This window comes from Numenius arquata, chromosome 2 (assembly GCF_964106895.1).
Source record: "Numenius arquata chromosome 2, bNumArq3.hap1.1, whole genome shotgun sequence".
Classification (NCBI taxonomy): domain Eukaryota; kingdom Metazoa; phylum Chordata; class Aves; order Charadriiformes; family Scolopacidae; genus Numenius; species Numenius arquata.
In genome coordinates, this window is record NC_133577.1 from 41630419 (window position 1) to 41645940 (window position 15522).

The 15522-nt window shown below is 38.1% G+C and overlaps 1 protein-coding gene across 1 annotated transcript in view; it reads left to right on the forward strand.

Annotated features, from left to right (window-relative positions):
- Positions 1-15522, forward strand: part of HHAT (hedgehog acyltransferase) — a 152293-nt gene that overhangs the window by 22621 nt on the left and 114150 nt on the right. The window contains exon 8 of the mRNA XM_074168775.1: positions 12054-12089. Within this exon, the coding sequence (XP_074024876.1) occupies positions 12054-12089 (36 nt within the window). The remainder of the gene's footprint in view (positions 1-12053; positions 12090-15522) is intronic.

Sequence of the window (15522 nt, forward strand, 5' to 3'; positions counted from 1 at the left end):
TTAGGAACAGCAACACTTTTGTTTCCTTAAAGTGCTAAATACTTTTTTTGTCGTTTATGAATATGTGGACTTCTAAGTGAATGTTCCTAAAATCTTTTTTAGAGTGGGTTAAATTTAAATGTTAGTAACACAGTGCCTAGTTTTAAGCTGGTAGAGTGAGAGAGACTGTTTTCATAAAATGGTAGCCTGGTAAAGCTTATTAAAGGCCTCTGAGGGCCGGTTTGGGAAATAGAGTGGGGTGGAATGAGCCAGATGACATGGAGTGCACCGCTCTTAGCTGCTGGCTCACATCAGGGAGGCTGCTCACGGTAAAAATGTTTGTGTATCCTTGACTTGCTCTTGCCCTTCTTGCTGGTGTCCACTTTAGGGTACTCTCAGAAACAGGGTATTGTGCTAACCAGGGTTTTGGAAGACCCAGTATTGCTATTTTTAGGCCTCAAAGCTATTAGCAGTGCAGATTTTGAAGGAGAGAAGGTAGCCTTGAAGAGAAAGACAACATGAATGTCACAATGAAAAGAATGCAAATGTGCAACTAAGGAGTCTTCCTCCACCACCTGGTGTCCTTTGAGCATAACACAGCTTTTGATCTGATACATCCAGACCAGTGTCACTTATAATCAGTATATGCCGACATAATTCACTATGTGATACAGCAGGTGGAAGAGCTTTCAGTGAGGAAGGCAAGAAAGATACCACAGTGTGTCTAAAATTTCTCTAGAGCTGAAAAGCAAAGTGGGTATTAGAAAAACAAATCAGTATGCTGCCTCCCTATTTTTTGGTACTAAACAATAAACTAAATTCTGGCCATTCAAACTTAAAAATTAAAGGCTTTAATTAAAAAGGAGTTATGAACACTATAGTAGATTCTGCCTAATTTGCATTTTATTTAATCAAGACAATCTCAAGTCAAAAAATTAGCAGTCTTGTTTACTGTCTCAAGACAAATACAGGTATTGAATGTGTTGCTGTGGTTTCATTTTACCAGGATATCATTATCTTGCTAAATATGCAGCTGCATAGCTAATAAATGTATGATAAATTAATTCCTATTCAGAAGCTTGATTATAGCTGTGAAAAGCAGTTTCTGAGCTCCTGATTTCCAGATAGGGCAGCAGTTCAGTGACACATAAAGTTTTTAATGTCTGCTTCGTCTTAAGTCATGAGGAATTAAAGCTTGGTTTTTGTTACCAAGGTTAAAAGCAACGTAATGAATCATGTGAGAGCAACCAGTGATGTTGTAAACCTGTAAGCGCTTTTAAAGAGTTGGTCAAGGCTGACCATACAGCTTCTGAGGTGGGGGGCAGATTCCGCAGTGCAGCTGGAAAAAGTTGTGCTACTGCTGAAACTTGCAAATTGGTTCAGTATGGAAAAATATCCTAGTGGAAGAGTAAGGGTGTGGAAACTACAGAAATAAAAGATAGCACATAACTAAATGCTATATCAATTTTGACATGTTGGTGAATGACTTTGGCAAGGTATTCCACAAAAAAACTTGTCAGTTCATAAATTAGGACATCTAGCACAGGTGCTGTTCATGGAAAAAATCATGCTTCCATTTTTGTTTCCAATACTGTTACTGAGTGGCAAGTGCTCTTCTGCAAAGATGTTGGACACATTAATCAGATATGTTTTGACATGCTGTGGGAACAGCATGGCATAAGAAACCAGTTATCTCTGGTCATAGACTGAGATGTGCAGAAGCACAACTTTCCTTTGCCTTTTCACCTTAGAATTTGCATGTTCCCAAGTATCTTTTCCCAAAATAATTTGGAGACAAGTATGTTGGGGACAAATTGTGCTAAAACTTTATGCATGTTTAATATAGGTTAGCTTCAGCAGGGGTAGAGGTTCTTTAGGAGGGCAGTAAGAAGTAGTATTTGAAAGGTAAACCTCACAGGAAATGGAATTTCATCCAGAGTAAAGAAAATGGAGTTTAAGAAATGCTGCCAGATAAAATAAAATAATGCAACGATAGGGAAAGGTCTGGCTACTTTCAACTACCATGCTGTAAATTCCAGATTGTCTTGTATTTAACACCCCAATTCTTGACAAGACAGGAGTCTGACATAAGTCAACCCCCCCACTTTCTTGCATGCTAATGGGTGGACTAGGAGGGCTATATTTTGCTTGTACAGACACACACTTTTATATAAACATTTAAGTTTATCCCAGATACGTTTTGGTGACATCCAGAAATGGTGTCTGGGTTATTATTTGAAAGAAATTGTCTGCAATTCAATCTGATTTACCTGCCTCATTATTGCAAAAGCATTGCTTGCCTTGTATTAGAAAAGCGTTCTGTATGCAAGCTCTCAGTGAATTGCTCCAAATTATGGATCAGAATTTTGCTGTAGGCTAATCGTTCTCGGCTATAACCATCCCATAGAAAATGGATCTAGAAATGAAAATGTAATTTCCTCTGCATCTCTTTCTTCCTCACCCTGCTACTTTGTCTACCTTCACCATTGTTCTTGAAATCTTTCCCCCCTCTGGAAACAGTTTCTTGTGTATGTCTGTCAGAAAGGCCTGTACAGGGTATTTTCCCTTCCTTTCAGATTCTTTTCTGGGAAGAGACAAGTCTGATACTGATGCTATGTGTGAGTGTGAGCCACAAGAGATCACTGTAACCACATGCAGTAATTTTAGAATGATGAATAGCAAGCAAAAATTTACCATCTCTTACTTCTGGTTTGAACACTTGATAGTATTTACATCTAATTGCTTATTCTTAGTTTGTGGTGAGGATGGGAATATATTTTTAAACAAGGAAAATGGATTTTCTGACCTGTGGGGGGGGGGGGAAGTAATTATTTAAGTCCACTTTCACCTATGCTTCTCATGGTCTCGGCCCAGTTTACTATGTACTTCCTGTCTTTGGGCTTCTGCTTTTTGTCTTGGAATAAATCATTATGGGAGTGAACTTATTTCGTGTGTCAAGATGAGTAAGCTGCTGAAAGGCTTTGTTATAAAATATCACTAAGGAAACTGAAATAAGGTCAGAAATGGTGTTTCTATCGATGCTTGATTTGGGAAGCTTGCCTCCTTAAATTCCCAAATAGCCAACCTCTGGCACAAGTTAACTCTAACATAATTGTCTAACTGTAACTGTGCTACAGCCATGTGTAGTCAGGATAACATCTCTGCCACTGGGCTCAGAAAAAAAGTGCCTTTTCCAAGCTTAGGGGCTTGTATTCTTAACAAACTCTTGTGGAAGGCTTTTGCTTTCTGTTTGACTATCATAATGCTCTTTTGTTGTGGTGTTTCTGGGTAAGTTGATGAATGGCCTGAAATTTGAGAGAGCAGATTTTCTCCCTAAATTTCATTCTTTTGACTTTAGTTCTCTGATTATATGCTAGTAATCATGGCAAGTCACTGTTGTGCAATACGTCATTTGGAGGTAATTACACAGGGGAAAGGAAGGATACTAAATGATGGATGGTAAACTCCTTCCCATGGCAGGTATCCTCAGGAGTCACTGAAGTTACAAATCCTTGAAAAACTTGCATGAGAGGAGGAGTGGTGAGCAGTGAAAAGGAACTCCACATCTCCGTGGCAGTGTGAAGAGATTTAGCGCAAATCACTTGGAGCCTGATAGAAATTTGAATGGCACATCGGGATCTGTGGCTCAGACCTGCTGCCCACCTTGCTGTCGAGTGGAAGGGGTTACAGTGGCAGCAACAGTTGCTTCCCAAAGCTGCAGGAGGACCTTCCCTGGGGTTCTGTGCATGGGGAGAGGATGCTGCCTGGGGACTAGAGCAGGCATGCTGAGCCAAGCCTGCTTGTGCTACAGAGAATTTCATTTTAAGTGCTATAAATGGCCTAGCAGTCAGCTTCAAGAGGTTCAGGTATTTTGAGGTGGTTTGTTTTGAGTCTGTCCTCTACTTCTAGACAGCTGTGTTCTTGAAAGCTCTCAACTCTATGCCTCTGATGGGACTTAGCCAGCAGCTGGAACTGACAGACAAAAAAAGGAAGGACAGACTTATGCATATTTCCTTTTCCTCTGGAGATTAGGAGTGTCACTTCTGGTATATTTCCAGCCTTTGATATTTTCAAAGCAAAAGTTGTCCAGTGTGTTTTAGTGTATCAGGTAAAACAAAAATGTCTTCTAATGATCTGGCATCTCACTGTATGTTAATCATGCAACATTTCTATCTAAAAATCAAAAGGTGCATTTTCCTCACCCTATATTTTTAGACAAGATCTCTTAAATATGAAAAATTATTATTTTAAAGGATAGTTGAATTAAATAGAATTGCACCTGCAGTGTTGAAATGGCCTCGTGTTCCAGGTCTCACTGTATGTCCTTCCACAACCTCTATGGTACTTTTAAGCATGCTCCCGTATGAAGTACACAGCTGCTGTGCAGAGTAACAGCTGGACTCAGGGTGGTCTTTTGAAGAGGAGAGCACTCCTTAGAAAGGTGTTATACACAACCTTTAAACATTACACCTGCTTGCCAGTGTCAGAATGCTTAAGCTGTTTGCCCAAAAGTTGTCATTTAATTGCAGAATTAGTGCACATTTTTCAGTAGTGGAATAACTTGTTTCTGAGTTGAAAAATGACACTTTGCCTGACTTGTTGTATTTTTCCATTAACTGTTATGATGCTTAAAGCCGGGCATTGATCTGTGACACATTGTTTTTAGCTAGTGTGTCACCTGAATATATGAAAGATGCTTTAGTTCTGGACTGGTTAGTCATTCTTTCGCTGATAGAGACAAAAGATTTAACTGCTTTTGACGTCAGCCAGATTAGTGCATGCTACAGTTCTTATCTGCTGTACAGCTCAATTTGCTGGTTACATTAAAGCTTTAAAAGACTCCTTAAATCTCTTCAGTAGAGGAAAAAAAAATCTATTATTTGTCTCTTTGGAGTGTAAAAAGAAGCAGTAATAAAGCACCCTAATCCTTCTTGGGTCTAAATTGCATAATTACTGGAAATTTGTGTGGTGACTACTTTGTTACTGTAATCTGAAATTGCCAGGCTTTTATAACAAACAAGCTAAGCCCACCTACTGCTGATCACCCATGAAGCCCATTCGTCACAGTATTCGACATGAGGTCTGCACAGATACAAACTATCGCTGCTGCTCGCATTTGGCAAACAGCACTCTGCCTGCTCATAATCACTGTAGAAAATGAGTAATGGCTATTAATAAACTTCACTGCTCTGTTTGCAGTAAGGATAGGGATCTCATAGTGATTGGACAGTCACGCTGCATTGCAAGAGTCTTACTCGAGGAAAACCGAAGGAGAATTTACCCTATGGCAGTTTGCCACTAATGGGCATTAGGTTTCATCCACTCACCACAGGCTTTTGAAGAACCAGGGAAGGTACAAAATTAAAGTAATATTTCTTCTGAGGAGTTCTAGCAGAGATTAACAGAATATAAATGAGATTTGTTCTTTTAAAGAAAGCATTCTGCTGAACCATATCACCAAGATCCAACGTAGGGAGATGTGAGAAACAGAACTAATTTCTTGTCTTAAAGCCTCCTAAGCAGGCAGACCTGTATGTAATCTTACATCAACACTGGCAATGACTGATGTTTCCTTAAAGTTCTGCTTGTCTCTCTTTCCAGGAGATTGCAGGGGTGGGGGGAAGTCACTGCCTAGAATCATTAAAACTTTCCCCAGGCTTTCTCATATAATACAAGTTGTGTGTTGAAATAGAAATGAAACAACAAAACATATTAGATCATGGATCCAATTCGTTAGGCTGGAGGCCACTACCACTTTGTGAAGTCTTATTATGTGGTCCACAAAAGAACTTTCTCCTTGCAGCCATCATCCTGTAGATTATTTTTGCTATGCAGGTCTTCAGCCTGAGCTCCCAGCTAATAACTGATAATCCGCAGAAGAAGGTTTGGGACTCTTAGTGATATTTTCTACTCAGAGGTGAAGGTATCCCTAACAAAATGTGTACCAAAGTTGGACTGTATCCTGCATTATACAGGCTGTCCAGAGTCAGTCCAGGTACTTCTGTCAAAATCGGTGAGGGTTTTGCTGCTGATTTTGGCTGGGTCAGGGTTTGATCATGGATTCCCACCATTCTTATAGGAACGGAAAGCCCTAACTTTTCGTGGTGCTATGCAGGAAATGCTTTGCAAGTAAAATGCTTAGGGTTTGCTCTCTTCAACCTTAAAGTAATCACATATTTACGAAGTACTCTTTTGTGGGGTAAGGTGAATGTTTATGCACTGGCCGTATTGGTGCTGAAGAGCTGTACAGCACTGAGCAGGAGCTCTGGCTGGAGGTGTCTGGCGCAGGCTTAATGCAGTGGCAGCTTTGGTTATTCTAATAATGGAGGAGTCCAAAAGGCAACTTGGTACTGCTGAATCATGCCAGGAAGAAACAGAAGTGCAAAGTGTTTTATCTAAATGTGAAGTGTTAAAATTCTGGTATGTCCTTAAGCAAGTGTCAGAGAATATGATAAAGATATCTTCATGTATATACAAGTCTTGCTTATTATTACTGTAACAAGAAATTGCTTGTCAAAGACATGATATAAAAGCATTTGACAGTCTTCATATTTTTTCTTTCAAATAACATTGATTTTCCTTTTTACTCTTAGTTGCATTTTTAAATTAAGACAAAAGAAAGCTGCTACTACTAGTTTTCTGCATTGCGGATGGTTAAAATCAAAGCTCGCAAACAAAAGGCAGTCCATAGAAGCTTGAGATCTAGGCCTAAGCAGATTCTTAAGATCTTGATGTTTAAAAGAATGTTGAATTCAATTAAAGAGGAATTTTATAATTCAGTTGACCCAGGGATTGTTTCACTGTATGTTGCACAGTAAGAACTGTTTTGTTTTTAAATAGGAAATGATAGGATTTGTTATTGTTTATCCTGAAGGAATGCCAGAAGAGCTGCATATATGTATTTTTTCCAGATTCCAGTACCATGTCAGTGGGCAGACTGTAAAATCCTTATGTGGGTGGAATTCACCAACTCTTGCACTAATTGAAAGGCTGGGTGAAAATGAGAGCTCCAAGAACATACTTGTATGTGGCAAAAGAGTCTCCAGAAAATGTTACAATGTGACTTTCAAGTCTCAATGTCTGAAAGTATCTTCCATAGTTTGGGTAACAGATAAACTCAAACAGCTTGTATTGGATTGCATCTCGTTTTTCTGGATTATCTGTGTCATCATTTATCTTCCCATCTTCATTTGAAAAACTAACAACACTAAACAGTCTGGGCTTTTTAGCTGAATATTTTGAATTTGCATGCTATATTTATCTCTACTGTAAGATATCTTGTGATAATTTGTTTTTTTTTTTCTATTTTAAGTTATGTATCTGCTTTCTAAATAGTGTATCCTTGCATGGTGGCAGCTATATTATTTAGGAAGAGATGTGCTGATTGTCACTGAAGAGAGAAGTTTTGCTATGAAGGTGTAGGTTTCAAGTAAACTTGCAGAAAACAGTATGTTTGAGTCTGTGCAAGCTATAGACAGGTAAAAATGTCTTTTAAAAATATGAATTGGCTTTTCCAGATCTTTAATGATGATGAATCGTTTGGTAGCAGTCACTACTTGAAAAATACTTATTTTAGTTGGTAGGCATACCACCTCGAGGGGATTTGATCTAGCAAAGTTTTATAGTTCATTGAGACATTAAATAATAGAATTTAACAAAGCCTATATGCAGGTTTTGTATCTGCTTTCCCAGTACTAATCTTATTCCTCAGACAAGACTCTAAAACATGTTTCAGATTTATATTGCACACTTGTAATTATTTGTAATTTAGAAGCTTTCATTTTTGAGGGATTGCCAGCTGGGGAGGTTGCCACAGGCAGCGCTGGAAGAAAGATGAGCAGAAGTAGGAGGATCAGGAAAAGTAGTTTAGAACTGCTAAATGGTGGGGTTCTCTCTTTACACAGTCTTTTGGGCATCCCTGCTGTAAGATACTGCTTGTGAAAGAAGCAGTATCTTACAGTGAAGTAATTTAAGAGCATTTTGTTGGTGAAAGGTGTTATTCAATGACCTCTCAAGTCTCCAGTGCAAAATGTGCTGTGTGGAGAGACTCTTAGTCAGCAGCTCACTGGCAAAATGCCAGATTTATTTGCAAAGACTGCTAATGGAAGTGCTGGTCTTGCAAACACTGTCCTATGGCTAAGTAGGATGGGCTTCTCTGAGGATATGTGATTGAGTTAGACTTTCTAATGCCCAGTTTGGCCACATTTGTGAAAGGAAGGGCTGAGAACCGTTGTTGAAACATTGCAGCAACTACAATGCTTCTTTTAAGAGATGGTGAATACCCACAGGGTACAGAGTACTGAAGCTGTAATAAACAACTCACTTGTTAGATTTCAACACCAACATAAGTGACAACTAGTCTCGCTGATTTGAAGAGCTCTAATTACAGTTATTGTATTGTTTGCTAAAGTGAAATGTGGGATAGTGCCAAATGTACCTTGAGGAGAGAGATGTATGCTGACAGGCAGAGATTTTAAAGATTGCATTTTGGAAAGGGGCCTTGTTGGTTTAGTGTATGTATGTTGTTGGTCACTGATTTCTAGTTAACATACTGGGAAAAGATTAATTTGATTAGAAAGAATTCTATGTATAATCTTTCATCAAAATGCATCAGAAACTAGAACTAGAATGGTGTTTAACAAAAGTGTTAAAGTTGCATAGAGAACAGATTCAAAACTGATGCCCTTTAGAGGAACTGAACTAGAGACATTTTTATAAAGAAAATAGCTATCAAATTGTCTGCAATGAGTAACACTGTTATGAAACAGAGATTAAATACCTCCCCTTTATTGTTCCACTAGCTAGTCAAGATTTTTCCCTGTTTGAAAACTATTACTATTAAACTAGATTTTACCCATTATTTCTCAAAAAAATTAAAGTAATATGTTGCTTCTGACATCTGAGCAGTATAGAAAATTTAACTGGCAAATCAATTTTTACTCATATTGCAGGGGATATCCTTTCCCTTGTTTTAATTAAAATCTAAAATAACCTTGCTTTCAGAAAATGGTGCTCGTTACAGGGTTTAAAAAAGCATTTGTGAAACTTATGTAACCAAGGCACCCTGAATTGCAAGGGCTACCAGGTAAATTCTCTATTTTGCAGAACAGCTCAAGATTGAATAAGCTGTGTGAAGTTGATTATAAATTATGTTGCAATATCAAATAAATATGGGTGTACTTTATAGGCAGTAGATAATCATGTCCATGTGCATATGGCAGATGTAATTCTGAATTAATAATGGGGGGCACCCTGTCATGCCTGAGAGGTAGATTCCTGTGATGTTGAAGGGATCACTATGAAATTTTTAATATAAGTGCAGTGTGATTACTTGTTCGCTTTTTTCATGTAATGTAGTTGCTCATCCCACACCAAGTTGCAGTCTGAACACTGCTATACAGACCCTTTTTATCCCTTGTTATCTTTTTCCATCTGAGAAGGAAGGGATTAGTTACATCTATCGGATCTGTTTTCATTGCTACTGCACTGTATTTTCACTTCACTTGTAGACTTGAACACAGTGCGTATTTAAATGTGAACAAGCGGAATAGTTGAAAGTGTCTGTGGTAGTGTTTTGTGAAAACCAGCCTCCCAGAATCAGTATTTCAGTATTTTTGCCTTGTACAATGTCCCTAATCATTATCCTAGGTGCTTAAAAATGTGTGTACCCAATATCTATAGCCTTAAGTAATGCAACTATTTCTCCCATTTAGAGTTTGAAATTGTTTGGCCTTGTTGTTCTTGCTTTTGGAACTAATCAATGATACTGAGGTGTCTTTAGGATCTCAGTGCACACTGATGCTTCTGTATATTCTCATAATTCTGTTGGACATAGTGTAGTTACATCTTTAAATGACTGCTTACACTGCTGAGAATTCAAGATCTTGGGCAGTCAGTTGAAATGTATCAGTACAGCATCAAATTGAGGAATAATGGGGCTGGTCTGTCTGTGCTGAGTTATACCTAGTGAGGCTCTGATCTTCTTTCCTCCTTTTCATTTAGTCTAATAAATTGGTTCTATGCGTGTTCATTTTTTCAATATTTACTGAAGATTTTGTGGAAATATTTTAATAGTTATAGCCTATATGAAATAGTTACAAATATTTTTTTGCTAACAATTGCATTCTGTTTTCAAAAGAGTGAAAAATGAGAGGAAAGAATGGCATGTAAGTTCACAGCAAAGTGTCTCATTCTCCCTTCCTGTTTGAACTCCCTCTGCCTCAGCTTTGTCCACCCTAGCCTCCTTTGGCTCTGATCATCTCAAGTTAACAGGACCATTCAGTTTCTGTGCCTGTTGTACCCTAAGTCCTTTGGCTTTTGGTTCAGTGCCAAAAGTGGTGCTGTTTTTACGCTCCCCATCCCTGTCCACAAGAAGCTCAGATGTTGTGTCCCAGCAGAGGCTAGAGTAGGTTTGGTCTTTGCCATCAGTGGGTAGCTGGGAGAACCTGAGAAGATAAGCTGGGTGATGATGGCTGTTTAGCATACAGTGGTTTCCTGGAACCGTACAAGTTTCCTCTTCTCCCCATCCCTGCACAAACATACTGAACTGCTTGGTCCTAGGAAGAAAAGTTTTTTTTTTTTTTAGAGCTATAATATGGACTGTGGCCAGCTCTGATATAGAATGTTGCCTGCACAACACAGAATATTTTAGTGAAGGGGGAGGGCCAAATTACAGTGTGCATCCAGATAGGAGGAATGCAGAAAGATAACTGGATACACTTCATGCAGAATAATTACACAATAATATAACAATAATGTAAAATGGGGAATGATTTTAGGAAAGAAATGTGAGAATATAGGTTTAATTATGACCATGTGCATGTTTTTGGAAGAATATTTTTTTTCTGTTGAGAGGCAGCTCTTGAGTGAGAAATTCGCTTCCCTCCTCTCCACCCTGCTGAACTGGTGTGGACTTTCCCTCCCTGGTAACTCCTAGAATTTCTGTAGCTCATTATCAATCTGCTGTTACCAGGATGCCATTAACTAGCTGATGACTTCTCTTGCTGTTTCAGGTAGAAGGCACCACACTGCAAGCGATACTGTTAAAATTAAACCATGTTGTACTCAAATGACCAATTAGGTTTTTGGAACAGGATGCTCAAGAGCTTAGTATATGCCAAAATGTTTTCTGTGTACAGAATGTAAGCCTGTTCCAGGGGAAGTCCAGCACTAGAAAGAGCGCATTTGCATTTTCCAATTGTGCTGTTATGCATGCTGTTAATCTGGGATTATATTGATTGATAGTCCCATAAAACCAGCACATATGGCAGATACTAGATAAATATCTCAAATCAGCAGATACCTTCCTGTAGTGTCAAGGATTTGCTAGTACATTGCTCATGAGCTTGATTCTCCTGCTGGCTGAGGCAGGGAGGAAACAGAACAGGGAAAGAAACACTGTCAGTAATTGCCAATGTATGTTGTTGGTGCTGAAGTTTTCAGGCATGGTTCTTGTATTCTAGTGAGATCTAACTTGTACTTATTATCAAAAGTCCTCAAAGTTATTTTCCTCACCAGATCTGTGGAACACACTTGTAAGGCCCACTTCTCGGTATGTTCTGTGTATCTGAAGGAGACATAAGGAGGTTCTTTGATTAATCTGTATCACGGAGAGAATTCACAGCAATCTCTTGCATTTTAGTGCAGTCCAGAGCAGAAAAGGGTAAAGAAAGGCTTCCACAGTAGTTTTGTATAGAGGATCTACCTGCCTATATGGCAGGAAACATGTAGACTCTCTGATCATCAGGATGCTTAAAAAATTATTTCCAGTAATAGAATATACGCAATTTATCCTTTATGTGGGTTACACTACTCTGAATGTTACTGCTTTATTGAAGAGATACTCAAACAAGGAATTTGTAAGCTTTTTAATATGAATCTAAATCTTTCTGTATGATGATTATCTTAAATTTCATGTGTCATTACAGAAAGGAGATTGTATATTACGCTTCTGTTTTTTATCAATTCAGTAATCTTATATTTGTCTTTAGTATTACTGATTGTTTTGAAATACAATACCCAAGAGAGCAGTGGGTTTTTTATAATTAAACTATGGTGAATCTTTTTTCTTACAGAAGCTTTGACGTTGGGCTGCATCGCTTTCTGGTCAGGTAAGCTAATGTTTGTTTTGAATTGCAATTCTATATTAAAAAGCATTTCTTATTTGAGTTCAGATGGCCATCTGAACTCAATGCTACTTGATATTTTCTATGGCAAGATTCTCTTTAGTCTTCCATTTATATATTAGTTTGAGAAACTTTTAACTATTTGGCTTGGATATCTACCCAATGTCAGTCTCTAAGGGACATCTTCAAGTGTCATTCAGGAAAACCTTGACTCAGGAAATTTCAGTGGCAATGTTCCACTCATTCCTGAGGAAATCTTAATTTTTCTTTCACTGAAGAAAAACTTTTTAAAGTTTTTTCCACTGGAAACTCAAGTACCTTTGCACCTTCTAATAGAGACTTGAATTTTGTAGAAGGGGAGGGGATTCTTTTGTTTTTCTCAATAGAAAACTTGATTGATTCAATGCTTGGGATGGACTGTGTTCTGAAGGTGAATAAGGAAAGTGGAATAATTGTGTGCTTTGTTTGCTGACACTTAGAGGAGTGCAGTGATTAAAGCAGGATGGCTCAACAAGAAGAGGGAGGTTAATGCATTTGAATGTTACACTGAGGAACTGTTTTTTGCTGTTTGGAGTTCTTTTGTGTGAACAAAGTCGCAGGTGTTCACTAAGAATGTGTTTGCATTCATTTTTGATAACCCACCTATCACTATCTACTGATCTTTATAAAAAAGTGTGATGTGTACCATGAAAGATGAAGTTTGCCATGGTCATCAGGCCCTTAGAAAATACGCTCTATCGGTTATTTCATCCCACTGAAATGTTGCAATATCCACCTGTGAAGAACTTTACCTTGGAAGAATGAACCCAGTATGTGAGCCAGAGCATGCTCTTTGGGTCCTACTATAAGGATCAGGTGATCTTAGTTCTTCCCTTGATTTGGCCTTGCTACTGAACTTGTATTTTAGGCTACTTTGCATATTTCTTGGGCAAAGACTCTATTAAGCCTTCACACTCACAAGTCCTTAATGCAAAGGTTTTCAGTACTGATTCACAGGCTCCCAGAGCTCTAACAGATTGGTCACTCTTGATTTGCTTTTCAATCCTCTGGTTGCTCACTTGAAGCATGGATTTTTTTTTAATGTTTTCAGAACCCTGCTAATAGCTGTTGATTGTAGCTAGTACAAGAAGCATACAGCTCCAGACAGGATGATAAATGCCTATCTCAGATCCCTCTTTCAGATTAATCTTCTCTAGGTTATCAGTACCATGGCAAAATCCAGGAAAAAAAATAGTAATTCTTTGCCCAGGTTCTGGGTGCCAGTAATACAAAGCGTATATCTTAAAGGGAAGAATACAAGGTAGTATCATATTGACACCATGCTTTTGTGGTTTAAATACAAAAAACATGAAAGAGATGGGATCACACAAAGCCTATGTCACAGGGGAAGTCAGCTTTGTTTTAAGGTTGCACAGGAAAACCCCCATCCTGACATCTCATAACCTTTGAGCAGTAGGCTTTGTAACATTAGGGTTATCTTATGTATTTCTTTGCATGTAACATGACAGCTTTTAACAGACAACTCTCTTCACTAAAGCCATAGTGTCAATATTGCTGAAGATATGTGTATTTCAGTCTGTAAAACTAGATATAGTTTTAGACTACTGAAAGTATTTAAGTTGTGGTATCAGTTCTACAAAATTAGTTGCATCTATCTTTTGACCAGCAGATTGGTTTTTAAATTTTTTAAATAATCATAAAAAAAATTGAAGTCACCATGTTAAGAAATGGTTTAAAAATATGCTACTGTTGTAAAGGGAATACAGTGCACAATAAGGTCTTCTGGGGATGTGGACAACTACTTAATCAAGAAGAGAATCGTGATAAGCATTGATGTACTAAGTTTGAGCCCCTGGTAAAGCTTCTGCCACAAAACTTGCTTTCACTCGCTTCATACGAAGACTGTAGTAAGATATTATTCTCTTATACTGCATTGTTTTACATCCTGTGGAGATGCAGTATTGGAATTGTATGCTCATGCAATCACTGGACCGCAAATAGCCATTGAATTTGAATGAGCTGAGTGACACCTTTGAGTAATGTGCCATTTTTTTCAAAGCCCACTGTGGGTTCTCTGCAGTGTGGTGTTCTAACCTTAGACAGCTTTAATACTTCATTCTCAGTCTGTCACCTACCCCTGTTAGCAACTTGGAGCCATCAGATACTTTTTCTGTAACTGTGCCGCTAAGGAGGAAATATTGTTCCCTTCTGTTGCAGCAATATGAGTTTTGCTTGGATTTTCTTAACTAAAAAAACATTTCCCTTTGTTTAGTAGATGAATTTTGGACTAGGAAACAGAGGACTTGGTGTTACATCTCTGTTGTTGGTCTGCCATGTGACCTTTAGAAAGTTATTGCCTTTGGTTTTGCCTATTTAGACAGTCTCTGCTCTTGAGAACTTGCAGTTCTTCTCTTCTGTGTTCACATAGTATCTGTCATAAATGGTTCTCTTCACAGTTTGGGTTTCTATGTGTGAAATACAAACAGTAGGGAAAAAAACACCCAACACAAACCCCAACAAAACCCAAACAAACCAGAGTTGTAGGAAGTGTTGAAAATCTATGAATTAAGATTTTAAATGCTCAAGAGATAATACGTTGTTTTAAATAGAAAGATGCCACTCTAAAGTGGAACAGGGAAAGAAGCATGACACTTTCAAATGTAAAAGTGATGCCAACAGCAGTAAACCCAGTCTCTGCTAAAAGGTCAATTTATGCCTAATTACTTACTAAAATACTCGTTGAAGGCACTAGGACAGTACACAGCCTGGCATACACAGTCAATGGCTTGCGCAAGTGAAGCATGGCACGAAGTATGACAGAATTACAGCTACACAGCCTCTTCTGTGTTCTTAGGAAAAAAAAAAAAAATTTCTGTCCATCCATCTAGCTGTGGCTTGAACTATGCTTCTGATGGTTAAAATAGCTCAGAAAGTTTTAAAAATCCCCTCTTTTTAAATTTGTTATTGAAAGGTGTATTTTGTACTGAAATGGCTAATTATGATGTTTACTGGCTTGGGCTGAACTGGATTGTAGGACTAGATTTCTAATCGCGTGCATGCTGAAATATGGTGGCATCATGGAATCACTATATGTGAAATTAAAGTGTAATTAAGTATGTCAGGGTCCCGGCCTTGAACATTTGTTAGCTACAACGTTGTGTTTAAGTGGGGATCCTGGAAATTCATGGGGGAAGATCAGTAATTTCATGATGAAAACCAAGTTTTGATACTACCCATTAAAAATGTACTACTGCACTTGAAAGGCTGTTTGCCCACTGTTTTCACACAATGATATTAAACAAAGTATTTGTTACTTCTTTTAGGATCAGCAAAATTATAAATCAATGTTATAGTACTTGTGTGATTTAAATATAAACATAGTGATTTTTTTTTTTTTGTCACTACGGGAAAAAAAATA